At 41.4% G+C, this 26,631-nt stretch overlaps 1 protein-coding gene across 1 annotated transcript in view; it reads left to right on the forward strand.

Moving 5' to 3' along the window:
* calcr (calcitonin receptor) overlaps positions 1-26,631 on the forward strand; it is a 157,685-nt gene that overhangs the window by 52,473 nt on the left and 78,581 nt on the right. The window contains exons 8-9 of the mRNA XM_060825461.1: positions 7,726-7,817; positions 14,597-14,723. Coding sequence (XP_060681444.1) covers positions 7,726-7,817; positions 14,597-14,723 — 219 coding nt within the window. The remainder of the gene's footprint in view (positions 1-7,725; positions 7,818-14,596; positions 14,724-26,631) is intronic.

Genomic DNA, 26,631 nt, shown 5'->3' on the forward strand with positions numbered 1-26,631 from the left:
GATGATTTGGTTTATGCGAAGGTTGGTAGGGTGGAAGGTGAGCACCAGGGGCGTTCTGTCCTTGTTATGGTTGGAGGGGTGTGGTCTGAGGGTGGAGGTGCGGGATGTGGACGAGATGCGTTGGAGGGCATCTTTAACCACATGGGAAGGGAAATTGCGGTCTCTAAAGAAGGAGGCCGTCTGGTGTGTCCTATGGTGAACTGGTCCTCCTGGGAGCAGATACGGCAGAGGTGGAGGAATTGGGAATACGGGATGGCATTTTTTCAAGAGATAGGGTGGGAAAAGGTGTAATCCAGGTAGCTGTGGGAGTCGGTGGGTTTGTAAAAAATGTCAGTGTCAAGTCAGTCATCATTAATGGAGATGGAGAGGTCCAGGAAGGGGAGGGAGGTGTCAGAGATGCTCCAGGTAAATTTAAGGTCAGGGTGGAATGTGTTGGTGAAATTGATGAATTGCTCAATCTCCTCGCGGGAGCATGCGGTGGCACCAATACAGTCATCAATGTAGCGGAGGAAGAGGTGGGGAGTGGTGCCGGTGTAATTACGGAAGATCAACTGTTCTACGTAGCCAACAAAGAGACAGGCATAGCTGGGGCCCATATGTGTGCCCATGGTTACCCCTTTGGTCTGAAGGAAGTGGGAGGATTCAAAGGAGAAATTGTTAAGGATGAGGACCAGTTTGGCCAGACAAATGAGAGTGTCGGTGGAAGGGTATTGTTGGGGATGTCTGGAGAGGAAAAAACGGAGGGCTTGGAGGCCCTTGTCATGGTGGATTGGATATCCATGGTGAAGATGAGGCATTGGGGGCTGGGGAAACGGAAGTCTTGGAGGAGGTGGAGGGCGTGGGTGGTGTCTCGAACATACGTGGGGAGTTCCTGGACTGGGGGGATAGGACAGTGTCGAGGTAGGTAGAGATGAGTTCAGTAGGGCAGGAGCATGCTGAGACAATGGGTCGGCTAAGATGGTCAGGCTTGTGGATCTTGGGAAAGAGGTAGAACCGGACTGTGCGTGGTTCCCGGACTATGAGTTTGGAAGCTGTGGGTGGGAGATCTCCTGAGTTGATGAGGTTCTGTATGGTCTGGAAGATGATGGTTTGGTGTTGGGGGATGGGGTCATGGTCGAGGGGGCAGTAGGAGGAAGTGTCCTCGAGTTGGCGATTAGCTTCAGCGGTGTAGAGGTCAGTGCGCCAGACTACCACTGTGCCCCCTTTATCCGCTTGCTTAATGGTGAGGTTGGGATTGGAGCAGAGGGATTGGAGGGCTGTGTATTGTGAGGGTGAGAGGTTAGAGTGGGGAAGGGGGGGTAGACAGGTTGAGTCGGTTAATGTCCCGGCAGCAGTTGGAAATGAAGAGGTCGAGGGCAGGTAATAGGCCAGTACGGGGTGTCCAGGTGGAAGTAGTGTGTTGGAGGTGGGCGAAGGGGTCCTCGGAAGGTGGGCGGGAGTCCTGATTGTGAAAGTAAGCTCGGAGGCGGAGGTGACGGAAGAATTGTTTGACGTCACGGCGTGTATTAAATTCATTGATGCGTGGACGGAGGGGGATGAAGGTGAGTCCTTTGCTGAGGACTGATCATCCTCAGTGAGGGGAAGGTCTGGAGGGATGGTGAAAACTCGGCAGGTCTGGGAGCTGGGATCTGGTGTGGGTGTGGAGCTGGGAGTGGGGTCGGAGCCAGTACCTGGAGTGGGTGTGGTGGTGGGGGGAATGGGGGTGGAGTCATGAGCAGGGGTAGTGTTCCCCTCAGGGTTCTAGGGGATGGGGATAGTGACAGTGGGGTCTGTGGGGGACGTGTCAGCAGAATGCAGGTGAGTGGCGCTGTTGGGGGCGGAAGTGGTGGCAGACACGGCAGTAGGGATGGCAGAAGTCATTGAGCGTGTGACATCAGCGATGATGTGAGGGATGGAGGTAATGTCATGTGTGATGCATGAGGAATTGTGAGGGGCAGAAGTGGTTGTGGTAGCGGCCATGATGGGGACGGAAGTGACATCATCAACCAGCGTGGGGTGGAAGCTGCATCAGCCGCATGGCTAATGACGTTTCTGAGGCCAGGGGAATCTTCTGGAATGTTTGACGAGCGCTGGTTATGGAGGTGGGTGGATAAAAGTTTGTTGTACTTACAGTTTTTGATGTTTGAGATGGAGTTGAAACACTGTTTGTTGAGAGTATGAATTCTCCTGAGAATGTAGTACAGAGTGGGTCCTTTGAATTCTGGGAGAGTGTGGCCCTCAGCTGAGGCAGGGCTGACTGTAGAGATGTTAGGTGCCGGCGCATTGCTGCGAGCGTGGAGGGGAGGATCTTAAAAGAGAACTGTTGCTGGTGTTTTTGAATTTGTAGTCTGTACTGTTTGTCCTGTTCGGGTCCGAACTCTGCTGGTTTAAAGGTGGTTCGGAGTCCGTGTGGGATGAGTTGTTTATGGAGGCAGGCACTGAGGAAGCAAATGTGTACTTGGTACCACAGCCAAATAAGAACATCTCCGAGACACCCGCACCAATCTATCACACCGCCAGTGGCCCAACATTTCAACTCCCCCTCCCACTCTGCCGAGGACATGGAGGTCCTAGGCTTCCTTCACCGCCACTCCCTCACCACCAGACGCCTGGAGGAAGAATGCCTCATCTTCCGCCTCGGAACACTTCAACCCCAGGGCATCAATGTAAACTTCAACAGCTTCCTCATTTCCCCTTCCCCCACCTCATCCTAGTTTCAAACATCCAGCTCAGCACTGTCCCCATGACTTGTCCGGACTTGTCTGGATTTGTCTGACCTGCCTAGCTCCTTTTCCACCTATCCACGTCACCCTCTCCTCCCTGACCCATCACCTTCATCTCCTTTGTCCTCACCCATTGTACTCTATGCTACTCTCTCCCCACCCCCACCCTCCCCTAGCTTATCTCTCCATGCTTCCGCCTCACTGCCTTCATTCCTGATGAAGGGCTTTTGCCCGAAATGTTGATTTCGCTGCTCGTTGGATGCTGCCTGAACTGCTGTGCTCTTCCAGCACCACTGATCCAGAATCTGGTTTCCAGCATCTGCAGTCATTGTTTGTACCAGGATAAGCATGGGGCACAGGTCTCTGGCACAGAATCTGTCACTGTTGCTCAGGAGGGAAGGGAGGAGATGAGCAACAGGGGCATTTGAGATTCCATAGTTAGGGGGACAGATAGGATATTTCGTGGGAACGAAAGAGATGTACGGTTGGCCCGTTGCATCCCAGGTGCCAGGGACCATGATGTCTCGGATCATGTTTTTGGGATCCTTGAGGGGAAGGGGGAGCAGCCCCAAGTTGTTGTCCACATAGACACAAACAACAGGTAGGAAAAGGGATGGAGATTTAAAGCAGAAATTCAGGGAGCTAGGATGGAAGCCTAGAGCTAGAACAAACCAAGTTGTTATCTCTGGTTTGTTGCCTGTGCCCTGAGCTAGCGAGGCGAGGAATAGGGAGAGAGAGCAGTTGAACAGAGATAGTGCAAGAGGGAGGTTTCAGATACCTGGATAATCAGGGCTTATTCTGGGGTAGGTGGGACCTCTGCAAACAGGATGGTCTACACCAGAACCAGATGGGTACCAATATCCTGGGGGCTAAACTTTCTCATGCTCTTCGGGAGGTTTTAAACTAATTCAGCAGGGGGATGGGAACCTAAATTGTAGTTCCAGTGAACAGGAGGTTGGGACTAGTGTGGTCAGAAGTATCGTTTCAAGGTCACAAGAGCGCACTGACAAGTAGGAAAGTGATTTGAAGTGTGTCTACTTCAATGCCAGGAGCATTCAGAATAAGGTGGATGAACTTGTAGCACGTGTTAGTACCTGGGACGTTGATGTTGTGGCCATTTTGAAGACATGAATAGAGCAGGAACAGGAATGGTTGTTGCAGGTTCTGGATTTAGATGTTTCAGTAAAATCAGAGAAGATGGTAAAAGAGAAGGAGGTGTGGCATTGTTCCGGTCAGGTTTTAAATTTGGAGGTAGGTGAGCACTTTGGTGATCGTGACCACAGTTCTTTTAAGTTTACTTTAGCGAGGGAAGGGGATTGGTATACACTGCAGGTCCAATGCTGTAACTGGGTGAAAGGCAATTATGATATAATTAAGCAAGATTTAGTATGCATAGGATGGGGAAAGAAACTGCAGGGGATGGGTACAATTGAAATGTGGACCTTATTCAAAGAACAGCTACTGGTAACAAGTATGTACCTTGATAAGAATGGACCTGTCAGGCAGGGAGAAAGTGGTCGAGTGATGGAGCCTCTGTTTGCTAAGGAAGTTGAATCTCTTGTCGAGAGGAAGAAGGCTTATGTTAGGATGAGATGTGAAGGCTCAGTTAGGGCGCTTGAGAGTTATAAGCTAGCCAGGTAAGAACTATAGAGAGAGCTAAGAAAAGCCAGGTGGAGACATGGGAAGTCATTGGCAGATAGGGTCAAGGAAAACCCTAAAGCTTTTTATAAATATATCAGGAATAAATGAATGACTAAAGTAAGATTAAGGCCAATCAAGGGCAGCAGTGGGAAGTTGTGAATGGAGTCCGAAGAGACAGGAGAAGCGCTAAATGAATATTTTTCATTGGTATTCTCACTGGAAAAAGACAATGTTGCTAAGGAGAATACTGAGATACAGGCTACTAGACTCATGGGATTGAGATTCACAAGGAGATGGTGTTGGCAACTCTGGAAAGTGTGAAATAGATATGTTCCCTGGGCCGGATGGGATTTATACTAGGATTCTCTGGGAAGCTAGGGAGAAGATTGCAGAGCTTATGGCTTTGATCTTTATGTCATCATTGTCTACAGGAATAGCACCAAAAGACTGAAGGAGAGCAAGTGTTGTTCCTTATTCAAGAAGGGGAGTAGAGATAACCCTAGTAACTATAGACCAGGGAGCCTTACTTCGGTTGTGAGTAAAGTGTTGGAAAAAGTTATAAGAGATAGGATTTATAATCATCTAGAAAGGAATAAGTTGATTAGGGATAGTCAACATAGTTTTGTGAAGGATAGGTTGTGCCTCACAAACCTTATTGAGTTCTTTGAGAATGTGACCAGACATGTGGGTGAGGGTAAAGCAGTTGATGTGGTATATATGGATTTCAGTAAGGCGTTTGATAAGGCTCCACACGGTAGGCTGTTGCACAAGATACACAGGCATGGGATTGAGGGTGATTTAGTGGTTTGGATCAGACATTGGCTAGCTGAAAGAAGACAGAAGGTGATGATTGATGCGAAATGTTCATCCTGGAGTTCAGTTACTAGTGGTGTACCGCAAGGATCTGTTTTGATCTGTTTGTTTTTTTTTATGAATGAGCTGGATGAGGCATAGAAGGATAGGCTAGTAAATTTGTGGATGACACTCATGTCAGTGGAGTTATGGACAATGCCAAAGGATGTTGTAGGCTACAGGGGACATAGATAAGTTGAAGACCTTGGCTGAGAGGTGGCAAATAGAGTTAAATGCAGAAAAATGTGAGGTGATTCACATTAGAAGGAGCATCAGGAATAAACAGCATTGGACTAATGGCAAGATTCTTGGCAATTTAGATGAGCAGAGAGATTGCGGAGTCCACGTACATAGATCCTTGAAAGTTGCCACCAAGGTTGATAGGGTTGTTGAGAAGGCATACGGTGTGTTAGCTTTTATTGGTAGAGGGATTGAGTTTCAGAACCACAAGGTCATGTTGCAGCTGTACAAATCTCTGGTGTGGCTGCACTTGGAGTATTGCGTACAGTTCTGGTCACCCCATTACAGGAAGGATGTGGAAGCTTTGGAAAAGGTTCAGAGGAGATTTAGATTAGATTACCGACAGTGTGGAAACAAGCCCTTTGGCCCAACAAGTCCACACCGACCCTCCAAAGAGCAACCCACCCAGACCCATTCCCCTACACCTAACACTACGGGCAATTTAGCATGGCCAATTCACCTAACCTGCACATTTTTGGACTGCGGGAGGAAACCGGAGCACCCAGAGGAAACCCACGCAGACACGGGGAGAATGTGCAAACTCCACACAGTCAGTCACCTGAGGTGGGAATTGAACCTGGGTCTCTGGCGCTGTGAGGCAGCAGTGCTAACCACCGTGCCGCCCACTCTAGATTTATGAGAATGTTTTTTGATATGGAGTGATGGTCTTATAAGGAAAGACTGAGGGACTTGAGGCTGTTTTTGTTAGAGAGAAGGTTGAGATGTGACTTAATTGAGACATATAGGATAATCAGAGGATGAGCTAGGGCAGACAGTGAAAACCTTTTTCCTCAGATGGTGATGGCTAGCATGAGGGAACATAGTTTTAAATTGAGGGGTGATAGATATTGGACAGATGTCAGAGGTAGTTTCTTTACTCAGAGAGTAGTAGGGGTGTGGAATGCACTGCCTGCAACAGCAGTAGACTCCCCAAATGTATGGGCATTTAAATAGTCATTGGATAAATATATGGATTCATGTGGAATAGTGTAGGTTAAATGGGTTTCAGATTGGTTCCACAGGTCCATGCAATATTGAGGGCCGAAGGGCCTGTACTGTGCTGTAACGTTCTACGTTCTATGTAACTGGACAAGAACAGAGCTGGACTGGACTGGACTGACACAAAGCTTGATGGGAGAAACAGCAGCTGTACAATGGGCTAACTTGAAAGAGGAAATGCTTGAGACAAAGTCAAGGTGCATTCCATCAAATTGGAAAGGTAGGGCAGCTCCCAGCAAAGGAAATACAAAATAATTTAAAGAAGAAAAATGTGCTTATGGCAGATGTTAGGTTGTAAATTAAATGGAAAACCAAGCTCAATAAGCAAAGTACAGGGAGGGGAAAACGTAAATAAGAGAAACCAAGGGGAATTATGAAAAAAAGATTGCCAAATAACAAAAAGAAATCTCCAAGTTTTCTGTAAACACCATCAATAGTGAAATTATGGTAAAAGGAAGAGTGGGGCTGATTAAGGGCTAAAAACGGATTTTGGAAATAAAGCCAAGGGACATAGCTGAGGTATTAGTTAATACTTTGTCTTTAGATACAAGGCAAACACAACCCAGACCGTGGTGACACACTAAGTGTGTTTAAAATTGATGCCGAGGAGTGATTGGATAAGTTCTTGATATTTAATGTTTTAATACGTCACTAGGACTTGGATGATATGCATTGTTATTGAAGGTAATAAGAATTGAAATTGCAGAAGCACTGACAATTACCTTTCAACCTTCCCTGGATTCAGGGACCGTATCAGAAGACTGGAGAATTGCAAACATTATGCCCTTGTTCAAAAAAGGTTGTAAAGATTGGCCGAGCAATTACAAATAAGTCCCGGTTCTATCTCAGATTCTGTGTCTTTGCATCTTTTGGCACCAACAACTTCTTCCAGTTCATCTAAAAAGAAGCCTAAAGTATAAAGAATGCTTCCTGTCATGTGCTTCAATGTTAAAGCTAAAGAAATTTTTATTTAACAAAATTCAAATACAGTCTTAAGATAACAAATTTCATCTGTAATAAATACCACAATGAATATTTAAATAAGTTATGCTATATTATATGAGCAAACATTTAAATTGAGTCACTTGGTATAATAATGAATTTTTGAAGCTGAAAACACCAATGCATTTCACCTTTATAATAATTTCAGTGTGTAAAATTAAATTTCCAGCTACATTCAGGAATAATATACGTAGAGAATGAATGACAATTTTATTTTTTACAGAAGACTTTGATTCTGTGGCTGCATGTCCTTTCCTGTCTAAGCAATGTTATCTCTTGCCCTTACCAGATGGCGCGTATTCTTTACTATATGGCTGTTGTGGGTCATACACTATCAATTATATCGCTATTGATTTCTCTGGCTATTTTCTTCTACTTCAAGTAAGTATATTGACTTTCCACTGGTCCTTTCTAACCTGAAACAAAAGAAGTATTTAAACAGTTTGTGCTAATTTACTTTAAATGAAAGGTAAAAGGTTCCAAATTAGTTAAGACCCAGGAACGGGCACATCCCCAACGTTGCCTGGCACTGTAGAGACTGAAGCTTCCTGAAATTAGACCTCAAGTCACGTTTCAATAAAATATTATAATTATTGCTACCTAACTGCAGGCACAGTGTTTTAGCTCTTGCTGAATGCAATACACCCAATTTCTGAGAGAAGTTCTAAAGTGGCATTAACCTCTTCATTTGTGTTTGCAAAGGAACAATTGTTCAACCTGCTTCAAGCAGCAGCACTCCCCATTCCAGGGTTACTTGAAAAAGTACCCAACTCAGTACTAGGACACACGTCTTTCCATTAAAAGTTAGTCCTCATAATTGGTGTTTTCTGTTTTACGCCACTAAAACATTGCAGCCAAATCTTTACTCCAAAAATCCTAAACATCTTGAAAGTTGATGTTTGTACGAGTTACAAGTGGAAAGGGTGGAAAAGCACATATGTCGTATAAAACTGTGACCGAGTTAAGGTATTCTTAAAAGCATGAAACATACAATGATGAAGAAAAGTCAGGCCATTACATTCTTGTGACCTCTCAAAGCACTTCACAGGTAATGAAATGCATTTAAGGTTTACTCATTATTGCATTCCTTGCAAATGCAGCAATTTAATTTGGACAAAACAAGGTCCCCTAAGGATCGAATAATAAATAATTATCTTGTTTTAATTCCTGATAATGGTTACGGTATATAAGATGAATTATAGTAGAGGAATTGGCCAGTTTTTCTTCAAATAGTATTATAGGAGTTTTACATCCACTTGAAGAGATTGACAGGGCTGACATCTCATGTGAAGGACAATATCTCTAACCATGCAGCACCCTCTCAATTCTGCAGTAATTTATCAGCCTACATTCAATGCCCAAATCTCTTGTAGAGTTTAGAAGCCTTAAGCTTAGGAAGGTAGTTTGATTTTGCACTATTTACAAAATGGATGATAGCAAATCAGCAGCTAATTTTACATCTCCCTGCTTCACATTAAGGACCACAGAAATAAAAGAGGGAAGAGATGTGAAAGAAGCTGCAGAATTACTATATCACACAAATCAAGGTCTGCCTCTAATATAACAGAAATGAGAGTGACTCAAACTGGACTTGAAAAGATTAATCAATCCATCAAGGCCATGGCAACTATACTGTATTCAACTACTCTGTTATTCATTTTGCCTCATTCATTTAAAGTTCTGAGGAAGCATTCAGTGTAAATAAGACGTGGTTCTCAAATAAATTGGAATTTCTTTCTTGAATAATTTCCATGTGCATCCTTGGCTACTGACCTCCAGAGTCATTATTAGCTTCCTGCTCCAGCATAAGAGAAAGGTAACCACATGAATTTGTTAGACTGACAAATACCAGATTGTGATATTCTTGGGTAATGTTTTATTTTCCTGTGAGCTGGACACTCACTATTATTTACTCCTGACTTGGGTGAAGCCCTTGTGCCCAGCATCTCAGTACATGCTGATACACCAGGTAGTAATTAGTGGCTACAGGTGTCAGATCAAGCAATGGTACTTTTTGGTCAGACATGGCTTGTATACATTTATTTTGATAGGTCCACAGTGTCTAACTAGGCAGTAAGGCTTGGAATATCAGAAATCAAAACCGCAGAAGGAGAGAGTTAAGGTGACCTGAATTAAAAGAGCCTTATAGTTTATAACTTTTATCACGAAGGCTTGACATTGCGTTTGAAAAATGTTATTTCTAAGGAGAAGGAAAAATTGATTTTAGTTTTCAGTTCTGTGAATTATGGAATCATTCAGTAGAGAATAGGTCACTCGAGCTATCAGGTCTGCATGAACAAAAAGCTACCCTAAAGATAAATATTTCCACTTTCCAGTGAATGGCCCATTCAAGTGCTCATCAGTGCCTTTCAGAGGTTGTGAGGTTTCCCAGCTCCCTCTCAGGCAATATATTCTAGATTCCCACCATTCTCTGGGTGAAAATAACTGTCCGCAAATCCCTTCAAACCCCTCTAAGCCTCCTTCCTTTCACCTTAAAATACTGACCACTTGATATTAACCCTGCAACCAAGGGTTTCTATCTACTCTTTCTATGCCCGTCAAAATCTTATCCATCTCAATCAGGCCCCTTTTCATCCTTCTCTGTTCCAAAGAAAGCAACCCACATTTACAACCTCTCTTTGTAACTAAACTGCTCCATCCCAGGCAACAGCCAAGGTCTGATTTTCTTTTTTATAAAGTAAGAATATCATTTAGAACAGTGAGACATAGACAGTGTATCCGAGAAATCATGTGATTTTTATAAATAACTAGCAGGATCCTCGGAGAGATCATTGCTGACTTACAGATTGGGAGAGAGAATGGTGTCATGGTCGGACAGAGGTTCATTCAGAGAGAAAACATCTATAACTCCAGAAGTATTGTTAGTTTAGCAATCTCCAAAAAGGTCAGAGCAGATGGAAAATGTCCTGACTTCTTAGAAGAAAACTCCAGAGCAAAAGGCTGTGGAGAGGTATCCTAAAAGGCTGTTGAAGATAAAGGTTTGAGGAACCCATCTTCAGTAATAATAGTGAGCTGAGCCACTATTAAAGGTCTCAGAGGGACATTAAATGAAAAGAAAAGCAATGAGCGAATGCACAGAACCTTACTAAAAAGCAAGCTGATTCCAACCCTGCTAGCCAAACAAGGAGTGTCACTGGAGTAACCCTTCACTAAAGTTTGACTGCCTGTAAGGTTATTGTTGGTGTAAAAAGTTTAAACCTTTCTCTCTAATATTTGTCATGAGTTTATTCCAATCATCTTTGTAAAGTGTAATCTAGTTTGTGTGTTTTTTTTATGCAATTAACTTTTATGTTCTTTTATTAATATTGCATTGTCAGCCTCTTACGAAATTTTTCAATGACTGACCTCCATAGTAAACAAAAAGAAAGCTTGAAACAATGGGTCTGTGAAGCTAGGTTTCACTCTGGGATCTGATTTGCCTGGTATTATCATCAGCTGGCATCATAGCTTTATGTTTTCAGATTCAGTCATTGCTCAAGGAAATAAAGACAAAGACACTATGAGCAGGATTCCGTCATTCAGCCCTGCAAGGCTGCTCCTTCAGTCAACATGATCATGACTGATCTTCTACCTCAGTGCCATGTCCCTGTTTTCTTCTCATATCCTGATATACCCATACACTGACGCCTTTAAAATCTGAAAAATTTGCTGTCTCTTTCTTGAAAAATCCAGTGATTTGGCCTCCATAGCCTTCTGCAGTAAAGCATTCAAGAGGTTCACTACCCTTTCAGTGAAGAAATATTTCCTCATCTCAGTCCTAAATAGCGTACATAGTATCTTGAGACTGAGGCCCCTGGTTCTAAACTCGCCAACCAGAGACAATATCTCCCTGCATCTGGTCTGCCCAGACCTGTTCGGATCATACACGTTTTAATCAGATCCCCTCACTTCCTTCAAAATTCTCGTGAATCCAGCCCCAGTGTAAGTCCAAACCAAAACCAGAAATTGCAGGAGAAATTCAAAAGGTCTAGCAGCATCTGAAAGAAAACAGAGTTAACATTTCAATGACTTTTCATCAAAAGAATCTAGGTTTGTCCTGCCATCAGTGGTATATGAGGATATATCCATATGACCATCTTGGATGGTGGAGTAAGCTCATGGGGCTGAATGGCCTACTCCTGCTCCCAGTTTCCTGGTACCTCCCATTTCCTTTGCAATCCCTTTAAAGGCCACCTAATCCCTATGGAAACTGATCATCTCTCTGATTTGACCACCTGGACTAAAGCATCCAGTGTTGCAGCAGACAACATGAGAGCTTTCTCTTTGGTTCCCTGCTCCACTGATGTCCTTATTTTTTTTCACTGAAGGATCTAAAGGCTGCTGCATCTCCCACTTTAAAGGGAATAGTTTAGCTGCAACTTCCATCAACCATACATGCATTTGGTCCCCTGCTGAGGTGCGCCAACCAGCAGCAGATTTAGCATTGGGATATATGCCAAAATCATGGTGACAAGCAGACGGCACAAATCTTATATCCTGTCTCTCTCAACCTGACTGGCTGCTTGGTAATAGTGCATTGTAACACTGATACCTGTATCTAATATTTAGCCCAGTCAGCATATTTTTAATAAAATGATCTGGACCATATGTAAATGTTTTAGAAAAAAAAAAGTTCAATTATTTGCTATCACAGAAATATACCAATGAATTCTTTCCATACACTGTGACTTTAGTCCACAGCAATGCTGAGTTATTTCTCCACACATATACTTTGAGCATATTATTGCCTTTCCTGCCATATTAAAAGTATTTTATTTAACATGTGATCAATACAGGTGATTTGGATATAATGCAATAGTTCCCTTCCCGTGCGACGCTGCATTAGAAGAAATTTGCGCAAAAACCACACCATTTAAACTGAGGGGGCTAGAATCACATTATAACCAATATAGATAAGGAAAGTTTGTGTTCTGCAAATAATGGTTTAAATTCTTCAATCTTATTATAGCCAATTCGCGTGGAAGAAACACGCACTATGGCAGAACTGATTATACTGACAAAGTAATCCCGCAATCTCACATGGAGCAGAATAATAAATACTTAAAGGACTTTGAACATTTTCCTTTTCATTTGTCCAATGAACATCCCAGCTTTGGCTAACAAAAAGGCTTAAGTGAAAATATTAACCTGTGAACATGAGGGATGATGCAAAAGAGGAATTTACACAACTGAAAAAATATATACTGTTTCATGCTGCAATTCCTTGTTAAACAATCAAAGCGCAAACGATTATTTGCTGGGTGTTTAATGTTCCATTGTAAGCAATCCTCAAGCGTTCAAAACCAACTTGACCTTCTCTTAATGCTATGGTTATTTGATCAATTCAATCCTTTTGAAAATAATTCTATTCGAATCTATTAACATTTATTTTGACGCTGTCACTTTAGATTAAAGAAGTGTGACTTATCTTCCAAATTCCAAAACAAAAAAGATGCTTTCTTCCATGGCTAAGGGTACACTCTGAATTAGCTGACCCTGAGGAATATTTTCACAATTGAAGGAACAGACACAAAGACATTTCCAGCTATCAGCGTAACACCATCTGTTACTGCTTTTACAGTTTCTGGGCCGGATTGTTTCAAAGACAGTTGCTGGAGAGGACTAAAGACACTCCAGTACAATGAAAGAAAAACAATTGAAAATTATTAGTCTGATGGATCTAATGAGAGAAATCCTGTACTTAAATAAGAAGGCTCTGTGGTGCAGTGGTAGCATCCCTATGTATGGGCTAGAATATCTGGATTCAATTCCCACCTTCCCTAGACATAGGTCATTTTAAACAGCCTGATTTGGATTTGTTTGCATGGTCATGTGACAGAGTGGTAGTGTCTCTACCACTGGGACAGAAGATCTGGGTTCAAGTCCTACCTGATCCAGAGACATGTTCTAACATAGCAGTACATAACCTTTTCAATGTTAAGGCAAAGGCCACAGGTGAATAACTCACCAGCTTACATACTGTGTAATGGTGCCATGGGCCTCAGATGCTGGGAGCTGTCCGTGCTCCCATCCACGCAATAGGGTTGCTTGAAATCAATAGGGTGACATTGTTCCCCAAATACTTCTCAGCATATTTCTCACTTTGTCTCAGTACATTGTGGAAAACCACTATTCTAACATGTCTGAGCAGGTTAATTCAAGTACTTATTACTTAATAGATGAAATATGTGGCTAACACTTTAGAGAATCCAGGCATTTCTGACTCAAGGTCGACCCAATCAACATCACAGATTTCATATGAAAGTCCCATTGAGCATAAGTAAAGGTTCTATGATCTTGAACTCAAAATATGTGTTGGAAAATGGCCTTGCCAACAAAAGTGGCTACAGCCTCAAGTGGAGTTTATAAACACAGTGCATTTCCATTGATTCTGCCTGTTTGCAGTCATTCAAGAGGGGTTTTCAAACCTAAACCAATTGTCTTTAAGTGACCACTACAGACTACCACAACACATTAAGCATAGAATGTTAAATCACTTAGTTAAATTTAGCACAAAGCATGCAGGAACTTTTCATTACAACTGATAATTCCATTTTTGGTTTGATAAAACAGTCACCAAATGATTAGGTGAATTTTGTACAATGAAGTTATGCAAATACAAATTGGGAGACTGGCACAAATTGCTCAGAGTCTGCTGTAATGTTCTGGAAGATTCAAATTTTGTGATAGACTGTTATCCAAACTCACCCTCCAGTTTTGTCTTTTGTTCCATTATCTCTAGTGGTGTGCAAGATAAAAAGATTGTGAAGCTGGCCTGTTAACCCAGTTTGTAGTTGTATTTTCTGACACTGGCAGATGGCAGCCAGCCTGCGATGGGTCTCTCAGATAGGATTCTTCCCTTTACTGTCCTGGAGATTAATTACAGGAAGGAAATTTCCATGGAGGAAAAGCCATTCAGGCTCCCCTCTGTGCTTTGCGAAAGTATGAAAGTCAAAAGTCTTAATCAACATGATGTGCTCTGTGGCTATGAAACAAACCTATTATCTGGACAAAGATGAAAAAGGGTTCACCTGTGGATTTTAAGGGCTGATAAACCAAGAATGACATGGTAGTTTAGTTACTTTTTGAATAACTAAAACATTCCTACAGAACCTGAATATGTGCCACTAATCATCAACTTCTGCTGTAATGTTTTCTAGGAGCCTCAGCTGTCAGAGGATAACTCTCCATAAGAATTTATTCGTGTCCTACGTATTTAACTCAGTCTTTACACTTATCCAACTTATGGTGGTGGCCAATGACAAGGAGGTAGTTTCCCAAAATCCTGTAAGTACTGATCAAATCTGAGAGTTCTTCATGTGAATCACAAAGATAATGTAGCTTTGACTTCAACTTTGTGTTTAACTGCTTTTGAAATCTTAAACAAACTTGGAGAGTGCTGAAGAAACTCACTATCTCTGGCAGCATACATAGCAGACAGAAAACCTTAACTCTGTTTCTCACTCTGCAGATGCTGCCAGATTTGCTGAGCTTCTCCAGCATAATCTGTTTATTTCAAATTATGCATAAACTCTCCTTTCTGACAGCAAATCAATATTTTATCTCTGCTGAGTTCCCATTTTGCACAATAAGCTTTTACATCAAACTTGTCAAATGCCTTCTAGAAATCCAAGAACAATGCACCTATAGGCTCCCATTCGTGTACAGCATATGTTACTCCTTTGAATGGTTAAACATGATTTCCCTTTTCACAAACTACCTGGATCCAGGAATTAGTCAGCCTGGACTCTATCAGTTTGCTCACTACTACTTCACTGGAAATTGTAATTTCACCAAGTTTCACTTTCTCTACCATCTCACGGTTTACAACTGTTATTGGAATAACATTTGCATTCTCTTAATGGAAATTTGTGTTTTTACCATAGTCTGATCATTGGAAACTGCTTAATTTGGCATTGAGATCCTTTGGTAGTCTTTGAGCAATTTAAACATTGCTGCAACATGGATATTTTTGTTCCACAAAGTGGCTACACCAACTCTATTGCCCTGAAATCTTTGCTGGGCTCAGAATTTGATTTGGTCCACTTACGTGTTCATAGCTGCATTGTATTTCTAGTGATGATTACCATTCAGAGATTTTGAAACTCTTGTCTTCAAATGGTGGTGGAAGCAAAGTCTTTGAATGTTCATTTCACAGATGTAGATAATTTTTTTTAAGCAAGGGAGTGAAAAGTTATCAGGGATAGGTGGATTCAAGGGTGTACTCAAATCAGCCATGACCTTATTAAATGGCAGAGATGGCTCAAATGGGGACTTGGCCTACTCCTACTCTAGTTCATATACACCTGTGTGAACAACACAACTCATATCCTCTGCTTGGTCCCCATAGACTTATAACCCTAATCCTTAAACATATATACCTGATCTAAAAAATTGAAGCAAGTCCAAATATAAATATAATCTTAAATTTACAATTGTTAGGTAGTAACATGGTAAAAACAAGGTAAAAACAATGACTGCAGATGCTGGAAACCAGATTCTGGATTAGTGGTGCTGGAAGAGCACAACAGTTCAGGCAGCATCCATGGACCAGCGAAATCCACGTTTCGGATAAAAGCCCTTCATCAGGAAGGCTCTCTGCCTTTATTCCTGGTGAAGGGCTTTTGCCTGAAATGTTGATTTCGCTGCTCCTTGGATGCTGCCTGAACTGCTGTGCTCTTCCAACACCACTAATTCAGAAGGTAGTAACATGGCTTTACTTAATCATGAAGTATACGACTAAATACATAATTGTTACTGAAAATGCATTAGTGATTCAACTTAACATTGTGACCTATATTTTATATTTACACTTTTGGAATACTGCATGTAATTCTGGTCAACCTGCTATATGATGGATTATAGCAGAACATGATCAATTCATTAAACCAAAGAAGGAACGTAAAACCTGATTTAAAAAGTTAAGGGAAGAACCTGTGTTCTACTTTAACTATTACCTCTTCAGTTTTAATCACAAACATTTAAAGCTCACAGGTTTTAATAAGCTTTAAAGTTTACAATTAAATACAACAATTCATCTCTAAAGGTATGTTTGGGTTCCTTCTACCTGTTTTATTAGTTTCTTTTATCTTTAGTTGCTTACACTGGGTGAAATCTAACTGCCTTTAAAGTTGTTCAGATGCTTAGATCAGAAAGGGACATCAATTTCTCTTGTTTTCCATATCCAGCTCAAAGGTCAGAGCCATGCAGGGCAGCTCCAGACAGATAATACTTATCTGGGTACTTAACAAACTTTTAAAGATAGCATGGGTGCAAGGGATGATGATCTTTTGGCGATAATCGACTGAATAATTGGGAATGGTAGCTAGAATTAGATGTGAGAGGGTTAGAGTAAGTAATTATTATCATGTATTTTATAAAATACAATGGCAATTCGTGCTGCATCTTGTGGTGGGAATTCCTCAGAAGAACTCAACACAGCTCACAAATAGCCAAAAGAAATGTAAGATTCATCCCTCAGTCTCCATCTTACTGAGGGCATTAGCAGCATGATATTCTGAGGGAAGTGAATGATGGTTTGTAATCAAATCATTCAGATCCATGGCAGATCCATGAGGGCAGGATGAATCAAAATTAACAGCGGTAGCCGTTTACAAAGAATTGTCTCCTCGATCCCAGATAGCACATGACCCTGGCTATCTAAAATTAGTTCACTGAAACAGACCTGCTCCAAGCTGGTCTGCTGAACACACTCCAGTTACAGACAACAAGGGATACCAAAATCCAATTTACCGAAACTCCACAGCCATGAAGTCCAAGATATCCAGAAACCCACCTCCACAGAAATGAGAAATAAGGTTCATGAGGTTGCGATATCTGATTCTTTGGGATTTTGAAAATCTGGATCTACTGTTGTTGGAGCATTATTACTTGCCAATAAAATATATTTTACAAAATAATTAAATAAACTAACATCATCCTCTACTTAACACTGCAGCTCACTTTGTTTAACCTCTTCTTCTCTAATCACTTTCAAATTTTATTTCCAACTGTTTTGTTTTACTACTCTTTTGGGTCATATTTACTGCCTTGGGTTTTCCTAACCCAAGTACATTTTTGAGTCGAAATCACATTATCCAAATTCTATCTTTGATTCAAGATTCTTCTTATTGCTATTTATTGATTTTTCCATGCGTTGTTTTAGTAAACTGATCAATACATTTGTGTTGAATGAAATGAGTTCACACAGCAAAGTCTGGAATTTAAGATGAGCGATTTCAGTACTCTACTAAAAAAAAATAGCACCAGAGGCAACAAAAATGTCTGAAGTGCATTTGAAAACTTATCATCAGCATTTTTATCTGTTATTCTGCACTTCTAAAATGGTTGAAAACATTGCATGGAATTTCCTGAAAAATTGCAAAATAGTAATGGGGCATCTTTGACATGTGGATTTAGTCAAACAGGAGGGTTCAAGGACATTACAGTGTAAATGAGTTAGATCAATTAATATTTCAAACCAAATTTTCTGTTAGGTTTATGTCTTTTTGCCAAAATCTATGCCAAAGCAAGTAAACATTTATTATAATAGCTGATGCCTATATAAAACAGAGGCAGTGACAAATTCCATTTATTCTTACCAGTTTGGTTGCTTGCATCAACAGTGCTCAAACTCTGATACATCTTGTTAATCTTTAGCTTCCTATTGTTTTGTTCATATGAAAGCTTAAGTAAATAATTTAATTCCCTAAAGGCAAATAAATATGTCTCTCATTTTGGGGAAGATGTTTTTGAGAACAATACTGTTTAATCACAAATAATTTACAAGTAAATGCATATACTTGTATACATATAGTGATGCAGAAGGTTCGAGCATTGTGTGAAAATTATTCGACTAAAATAAAAGCAACAATTTTTTCAGTATAAAACAAATCAATATTGATGATTCACAGATGCCCTGGAATAGAGTTGTGCTAGATACCAGCTTTATCAAACTCGCAGGTGTGCAGATTGGTCTATGTATTGAACAGTTTCCAGGTCCAAATTGAGCATCTTAAGGTGGAATCCTGTAGCACACATTGTTTCCAACAGAAATTGTTTCAAATGGCACTTTGTTTTGGAAACTTGTTGGGTTTCCCTGAATACTACATGAAATCAATGTGGGCATTATTTAAATCAGCTGGCAGAGGCCCTCTAGCTGAATTGGGAACCTTTTGTTAAAGCAAACTGCAAACACTTCCTGAAATGGCCCTGGAAATCATATGGGATTAATTGTTGAGCAGTTTTCACAAGCAGTATTGTCATTTTAGATTCATAGGACAGTCTTTAGTCACATTTATTATGGTTTTAGTCAGGTATTGTACCATAACAATAAGGTTACAACAACCTTTGATATGTTGAAAAAAGGCAATTTTGCAGCAAGAATTGAAGCCCAACATCAGGACATGAGTGTGGCAGTAAACATCGGTGACTCAACATGGTTATGCCTCTGGGTCTTTCCAAATATATCCGGTGATGTCAGCAGCATTAATTAGTTTTTTTTGTGAAAGGCATCAACAATTCTTTGCAGTAACTATGGGGGCTGACAAGCAGAACAACAGAACTCTGAAATGTTTCTCGTTTACTTCTGCGTTTACAATGCTACATGCATACATTTCTACATTCTCACCAACATGCCTGATCAATATTCAACTTGAGTGCCTACAGATGGCCAGCAGAGTGATGCCAGCAGCTTGGGTTCAATTCTCACACCAACTGAGGTTACCATGAGGACTCCCTTCGCTCAGGCATGGTGACCTTCAGCAAGTTTTGAGAAGATTTGTAGCTCAGGTTGAGGATCTGGATGTAGGTTTGCTCGCTGAGCTGGAAGGTTCATGTTCCGACATTTCATCACCATATTAGGTAACATCTTCAGTGAGGCTTCGGATGGAGTTTTGTCCGGAGGCTCACTAAAGATGTTACCTAGTATGGTGATGAAACGTCTGAACATGAACCTTCCAGCTCAGCGAGCAAACCTACATCCATGGTGACTCTCAGGCTAAACCACAAGAAATCATCTCTCTGATGAAAGAGCAGCCAATGGTCATCTGGGTCGCTGGTGACTTTGCCTTTGGCTATGCACAATTATATCTGATTCATGGCTGTTAGCAAGATGCTTTCATTCTGTGCCAGTTCTCAATATTCCCCTTGCTGCAACTGAGCCATCAGATTAGCTGCTGGGGATAAATGGGTATCTCTTCACTGATGAGCGGATGGTCTTTCAGGAATCCAGGCATGGATATTTTTGAATAAAAATCCTTGGGATTCTCCTTAAGGATTAAGGAGAGTCCCAATGCTTTTTATACATATATAAAAAGTAAGAGGGTAGTCAAGGAAAGGGTTAGCCCACTCAAGGAGAAAGGAGGGAATCTATGTGTGAACCAAAAGAGTTGGTGAGGTCTTAAATGAATACTTTGTATTGGTATTCACCAAAGTGGAGGAATTGGTGGAGGATGATCTCAGGAAAGGGAATGTCGAATTTTCAAGTCAAGTTATGACTAAAAAGGAAGAGGTGTGCATTTTAAAAAGTATTAAAATAGCTAAGCTCCTGGATTCTGATAGGATCTATCCCAGGATATTGAGTGAGGCAACAGAACAAATTGCTGGAGCATTGACAGACATGTTTGTATCCTCCTTCTGCACAGGAAAGGTCCCAGAGGACTGGAGAATCGATAATGTTGCCCCAGTGTTTAAAACGGGTAACAGGGATAACCCAGGATATCCAGGCCTGTGAGCCTCATGTCAGTGGTCAGGAAATTATTGGAAAAGATTCCCAGGGCCAAGATCTATAAGCATTTAGAAGCAGATGGACATATTAGGGAAAAGCATAATGGTTTTGTATGGGGGAGGTTGTGCCTTGCTAAATTGATTGAGTTTTTTGAAGAGGTGACGAAGGTGATTGATGAGGGAAAAGCGGTTGATGTTGTTTACACAGACTTCAGTAAAGCCCTTAACAAGGCCCCTCATGGAAGAATAGTGCAAAAGGTGAAATCATATGGTATCAGGGGTGAGCAGGACTGGCTTAGTCATAGGAGACAGAGAATGGTAGTGTTTCTTGGAATGGAGGGTTGTGACTGGTGGTGTTCCATAGGGCTCAGTGCTGGGATATCTGCTGTTCCTGATCTAATAAATGATTTGGAGGAAACTGTAGCTGGTATAATTAGTAAGTAAACGGATGATACAAAGATCGGTGGAGTTGCGGATAATGAGGAGGATTGTCAGAGAATACAGCAAGACACAGATCAATTGGAGGCATGGGCAGAAAGATGGATGATGAAGTTTAATCTTCCAAATGTGAAGTGGTGCATTTTGGAAGGTCAAGTACAGTTGGGAAATTATACAGTGAATGACAGAACCCTTTGGAACATTGATATGCAGAAGGATCTGGGTGTGCAGGTCCAAAGATCACTGAATGTGGCATCACGGGTAAATAAGGTAATAAAAATGGCTTATGGCTTGCTTGCCTTCATTGGAAGGGGCATCGAGTATAAGGATAGACAAGTTATGCTGCAGCTTTATAGAACTTTAGTTAGGCCTACTTGGAATATCGCATACACTTTTAATCACCACACTAATGGAAGGATGCGAATGCTTTGGAGAGGTTACAAAAAATGTTTACCAGGATGTTGCCTGGTATGGGGGACTTTAACTACCATATATACTCAAGTAATAGTCTATCTCATGTAAGTTTCGACCCCCTATTTTTGGCCAAATAATCTGGAATTTTCCATATGTCTCGTGTAAAAGTCGACCCTAATTCGTCACAGATAACAGATCAACGTTTATGAGTCAGTGTGTCCACGTACTGCTCCAGCTTTCCAGTCTGCCTGTTGTTCCACTCCACTCCCAGTTTTTCAGTCCACTGGCTGTTGTGCTGTGTTCCGGGTTTTCAGAATTACCATAATTCCTTTTTTTGTATTCGTTCAGAGATCAACTGGGCTTCTGCCAATGATATGGTATGGATTTTGACAAGCATGAATTTCAGCCTTTCAAAAGTAGTATCCATGTAATAGTTGACCCCATAAATTTAACCTTAACAAGTTGTCAAAAAATATTGACTATTATTCGAGTACGAAGAAAGGTTGGATAGACTGGCAATGTTTTCACTGGAACACAGGAAGTTGAGGGATGGCCTAATAGAAGTTTCTAAGATTGTGAATGGCATGGATAGAGTGGAAAGTATGAGGCTTTTTCCCAGGGTGGAGGGATCAATCAGTCGGAAACATGGGTTCAAATTGCGGGAGGTATGTTTAAAAGAGTGTGCGAGGCATGTTTTTCACACAAAGGAACACACTGCCGGAGGAGGTGGTGGAAGCAAACACCAATAGCAATATTCAAGAAGCACCTGAACGAAGACATGAATAGGAAGGGAATAGAGGGATATTGATCCTGTCAGTAAAGACAGTTTTAGTATGGGAGGGTAAAATGTATTGGTGCAGGATTGGAAGGCCGAAAGGTCTGTTCCAATACTGCATTGTTTTTTGTTCTTTGATAAAGAACATCAGTAGAACAAGAGTCATTCAATATCAAGAGTTCTGATTGTGAAAAGTATTGCTACCCTGAAATAGGTCACACCCTGCGTACACCAAACCCACCTCTGTGCATCCTGGGAACATTCTGTCTTGTGTCTCAAAGTGTAAGGTGGAGAGACAATTCTTCCCTGCTCTCTGAGAGCTGTTTTGAGAGTTTGCTCCTGAATACGAAGAAAGGAACACGATTCAGGATTTAGTGAAATGGGTCATTGGCATCAGATTCTGACAACAGCAGCAGATTGTCATGCACCATTTCTCTGATACAGATTTAAATGAGATGGGAATAGGGGAAAGGGTAATTTATAACAGTTCAGGACGTGGGCTCCAGCCTCACCAGATGATAGTCTCCTTATCCAAGCCCCAACCTCAATGTCCATTTCTTACACATTTAGTGGCAATAGCACACACATGTAACCTGCTCTTCCTCCTGCAGCTGCCTACTTCCAGGAACATGGGGAAAGTTAATCTGGGAGTAGACCTTGTTGGGTGCCTCCATTGGGCCTGGCAGGATGACCAATAAATGAGGAACTTTACCATTTCCCACAAGTAATCCAAGGAAGATGAAACTAAAGTAGAAGATAAGCCATGATTGTATTAAATGATAAAATAATGTAGACACGCAATGTTCCACTCCACTCATGATTTCTTATATTCTAATGCTTTTCAATTAACTTGCTGTTCATTTTTTTCTCATTTCCAAAGAAAGCCTGTAGATCCATGTTCAGCTTCAATATCACTCTTCAATGTAATTTTAAAAATCAAATGCTATGGCAACTGGATAAAAAAAGTACTCAAAATCAAAAGATCCTTCATGTAAACTTTAGAAACCAACTGAAAGTTTTTGATTGGACCATAGCTGGATTACTGTGTTGGCTGGGGAGTATTCACATCATTTCCCAGGAAATTTCAGTGTAAGGAGGCTGCTGGAGGATTAAAGTTCACAATGGGCTCACGTAGGTCATTTATCAGCAAATCCACCATTGCAGGAAATTTCACATCAATATCACAGTAGAAATCGATGCAGGTGAACATACCAAAGCAAGTCTGTTATTTAATTTACAATGCAAAGCAATAGGAAGAGGGTAAATGATCAATGTGGAAGAATCTTGGGGTTCCTATGAACTTAGGTGGGAGCATAAAGTTGATGTTAAGGAATTTTAATTTCTGTTGCAGTCGTGATAAAGGCATGTGAAATGGTCCACCAAGCCAATGTCAGGTATTTAATGCAACTTCTGAAGATCAATTTCATCCTCGTAAAACTAGATCACAGTTAATGATTACAAAGTAATCATTAGCATTTTGGGGAAAGAGAGCAATTAGCTTCACCTTTATCATACAACTTTAGAGTGAACAAGTGTAGTGATGTCGTTATAGTTTCACTGCAGATTTAATTTACATAACAAGTTATTGATGAGAAGGATATGATTTTATCATATGATTAAAAAAAATGTTAAAGCATTGGTCAGGAGCTTCAAGAAATAGACTCTATTTTGGTCTAGGAAAAGTAAATCACATATTCTTTTAATATATCAGCAGAACCAAACTTTGGAGAGCATTCAACCTTAGATTATATATATATATATACACCAATGAGCATTTGAGTCAAAAATGCCTTGCACCCTGGAATGTAACAGCACATGAATTGCACTCTGTCTTGTGCTTGTAGACTGTAAACATTAGTGACTAGCTTTGAGTGTCAGATGCATTTCCAAAGAAGTAGAAAGGCACGGCTGTAGATGGGCTAGCCAGACATTTTCACAGTCTGTCTGAAGCAGAGATGAGCCAGAAATCCTTCTCCTGTCAGTGAGCCAAAAATCCACCAAAATGAAAAATTTGGCTTCCAATGTCCCCTGCAGGAAAATCTCTCCATAAAGCTTCAGACATGGGATATTTCAGAACATTTTTCCAGCTACCATTACTTAGCTTAATGTTACCCTTCTAAGTTGAAATAACGGTTGAGCATGTAGTGCTGCTGTGCTTTTCCAGCGCTGCACTCGACTCTGACCTCCAGCATCTGTAGTCCTCACGTCTCCTAAATTGATTTCTTCATCAATGTATAATGGGAGGGATCTTCTGCATCTGGAAGTGGTGAGCTTGGAAGTGGGAAGGTGGGGTGCTGTCAAACTTGAACCTGAATGCCTTCCTGCTTCCTATGTTTGAACTATGCTCACAGTGGAAAGGCCCATTGTTAACTCTTACTGCTCTGCCTCCAAATGGAGACCATTAGTTGGCCAGTTAAGGACCAGTTCAGGGCTTCATCCCATTGCTGCTGGGATTAAATTACAAGCAGGCCCAATGCACAGTAAGTAAACCTGCATGGGCAACTTGTCACCTTAGTGAAGGCTCCTCAATGAAAGGGAATCAATGCCAGTTCAAAGGAATCAGCATTAGGTAGAGGATTGTCCACTGGAAACCACCTACTGCCCTTGTTTCTGACTCTTAGCACTCCTCTTTCCATGACTGTTAAACCAAGAACCTAACTTTACCTTTTACCTGTGTTCTCCACAGTCTTTGACACTGGGTTGGTACTGCATCATATTCCTCTCTGGTGCTGCTGAGAGCTTCTGCTTGCCCAACATCTCTTGCTGGGTGAAATGTCAACACCCTGGGGTTTTCATTTGAGAAAAAGGCCCAGCACGGCCCTACCACTACCTGGTTGGCATGCAGTTCAACAGACCTCTCCTGGAACAGGCAACACAAGTCTCTCATCAGTTCCCCAGCCAGCAGTCTAACTCCCTATCAATTTAAGAAGATTCCAATCTTTATTGTTACGTTGAGATCAAATAACATGCTGCAAAATTATGGCTCCAGGCCCAAAATGAATTTAATGCTTTTTCCCCTTTTTTTAGGTTTTTCTCCTGAAAGAAAATGCACAATAATTCATTTGATCACTTATTCATTCACAAAAATCAGAATATATGTAAAAGTCACATTCACAAACAACTGGCCCCAGAAGGCCATATTTTGGAATGTACCACTTCCCCATGCATGTCATCGGCCTGGGCTGGTTGGCAGACACCAATTTGGTCACTGTGAGGTGGCAGTGCTAACGGAGTCCTTGGAACCTCCTGGGACAAGGCCTCAGCAATCTGAGTTAGCCGCAGGAGGACAAATTGCTGGACTGCTGGGTGAAGCTAGCTCTTCTCTCAAACACTAATATCCATAGCCAGTGTGGAAATGATCTGAATCTGCATCAAAACACACAGAAATGGCAAGACAATAAGCTTGGATCTCATTACCTTAGTCTGTGCTGCAGTCCCTGGTATCCTCCAGATCAAAACTTTGGTTTTTATCCAAGTGAGGGTTTGGGGGAAGTGGGAGAGGGTCAACCCTAATCCTCACCTTTCAGCTTAATAAATTAAGCTCATTCCAAGTTGTTCATCAGAGGAGAGGCTGGAGAGAGGAAATGCTTGGCATGGGAATTCTGTAACCATTCCATCCCAGGCTCACTTACTCTGGTTTGATTGGCTGCGTTTGGAGCATCTTGGTGTTGTTTGTGCTCTGAAGACAGTGCTTGATCTGTTTAAAAAAATGTCAAGGAGTAATTTCCATCTTATTTAAAAAGGAGTCCACTCAGAGTCATAGAGGTGTACACCATGGAAACAGACCCTTTAGTCCAACTCATCCATGCCAACCAGATATCCTAAATTAATCCAGTCCCAGTTGCCAGCACTTGGCCCATATCCCTCTGAATCCTACCTATTCATATAGACATGCAGATGCCTTTTAACTGTTATAATTATACCAGCCTCCACCATTTCGTCTGGCAGCTCATTCTGTACATGCACCACCCTCTGCATGAAAAAGTTACCCCTTTGGTCCCTTTTATATCTTGGCCCATGAAGTCAGCACTGGCTCTCTGTAAGGCAATCTCATCACTCTTACTCCTCCACTCTAATCTGTTGCTTTGCAAGGTCCATTTCCATCAACTGTCCATCCCATTTCCTTTTGAAATCATTGATCATCTCTGTTTCCAATTCCTTCATAAGTGATGAGTTCCAGGTCATTATACTTGTTGTGCAAAGAAATGTTTCCCTCACATTCCTTAAATCACATGCCCGTGACCATTCTGTTGATGTAACAGTTGTTCTTTTCCATCATGTCATAATCTTGTGCATCTTGTCAGATCATTCCTCAGTCTCCTGTCTTCTAAAGAAAAGAACACCAGGATCTCCTATCCAATTGAAATTCCTCCATCACCAGAACTATTCTGGTAGTTCCCTTATGCAGCTTTTGAAGCACCCAATGTTACAGAGGAGTGGTGCCCAGACTTCAATAAAATACTAGAGTCCTTAGCTAACCTGCATTTTGTATTGGTGCAGCATGCTGCTGCTTTTTTACTTAATATCTCTATTTATGGAGATAAATTCCCCATTATCAATATCCTGAGGGTTACCATTAACCAGAAACTCAACTGGACAAACCATGTAAATGCAATGGCAATAAAAATAGGTCAGAGGTTAGGAATACTGCAGCAAGTAACACACCTGCGGTTCCCCAAAGTCTGTCTACCATCTACAAAGGACAAGTCAAGAATACGATGGGTGGCTTGCCCAAGGGTACAATTCCAACAACACTCAAGAAGCTTGATGGCAGCCACAACAAAGCAGCCCAATTGATTTGTATCACATCCACAACACCCACTCCCTCCACCAATGATACTC

The sequence above is a fragment of the Hemiscyllium ocellatum genome, chromosome 5 (genome assembly GCF_020745735.1).
Source record: "Hemiscyllium ocellatum isolate sHemOce1 chromosome 5, sHemOce1.pat.X.cur, whole genome shotgun sequence".
Classification (NCBI taxonomy): Eukaryota; Metazoa; Chordata; class Chondrichthyes; order Orectolobiformes; family Hemiscylliidae; genus Hemiscyllium; species Hemiscyllium ocellatum.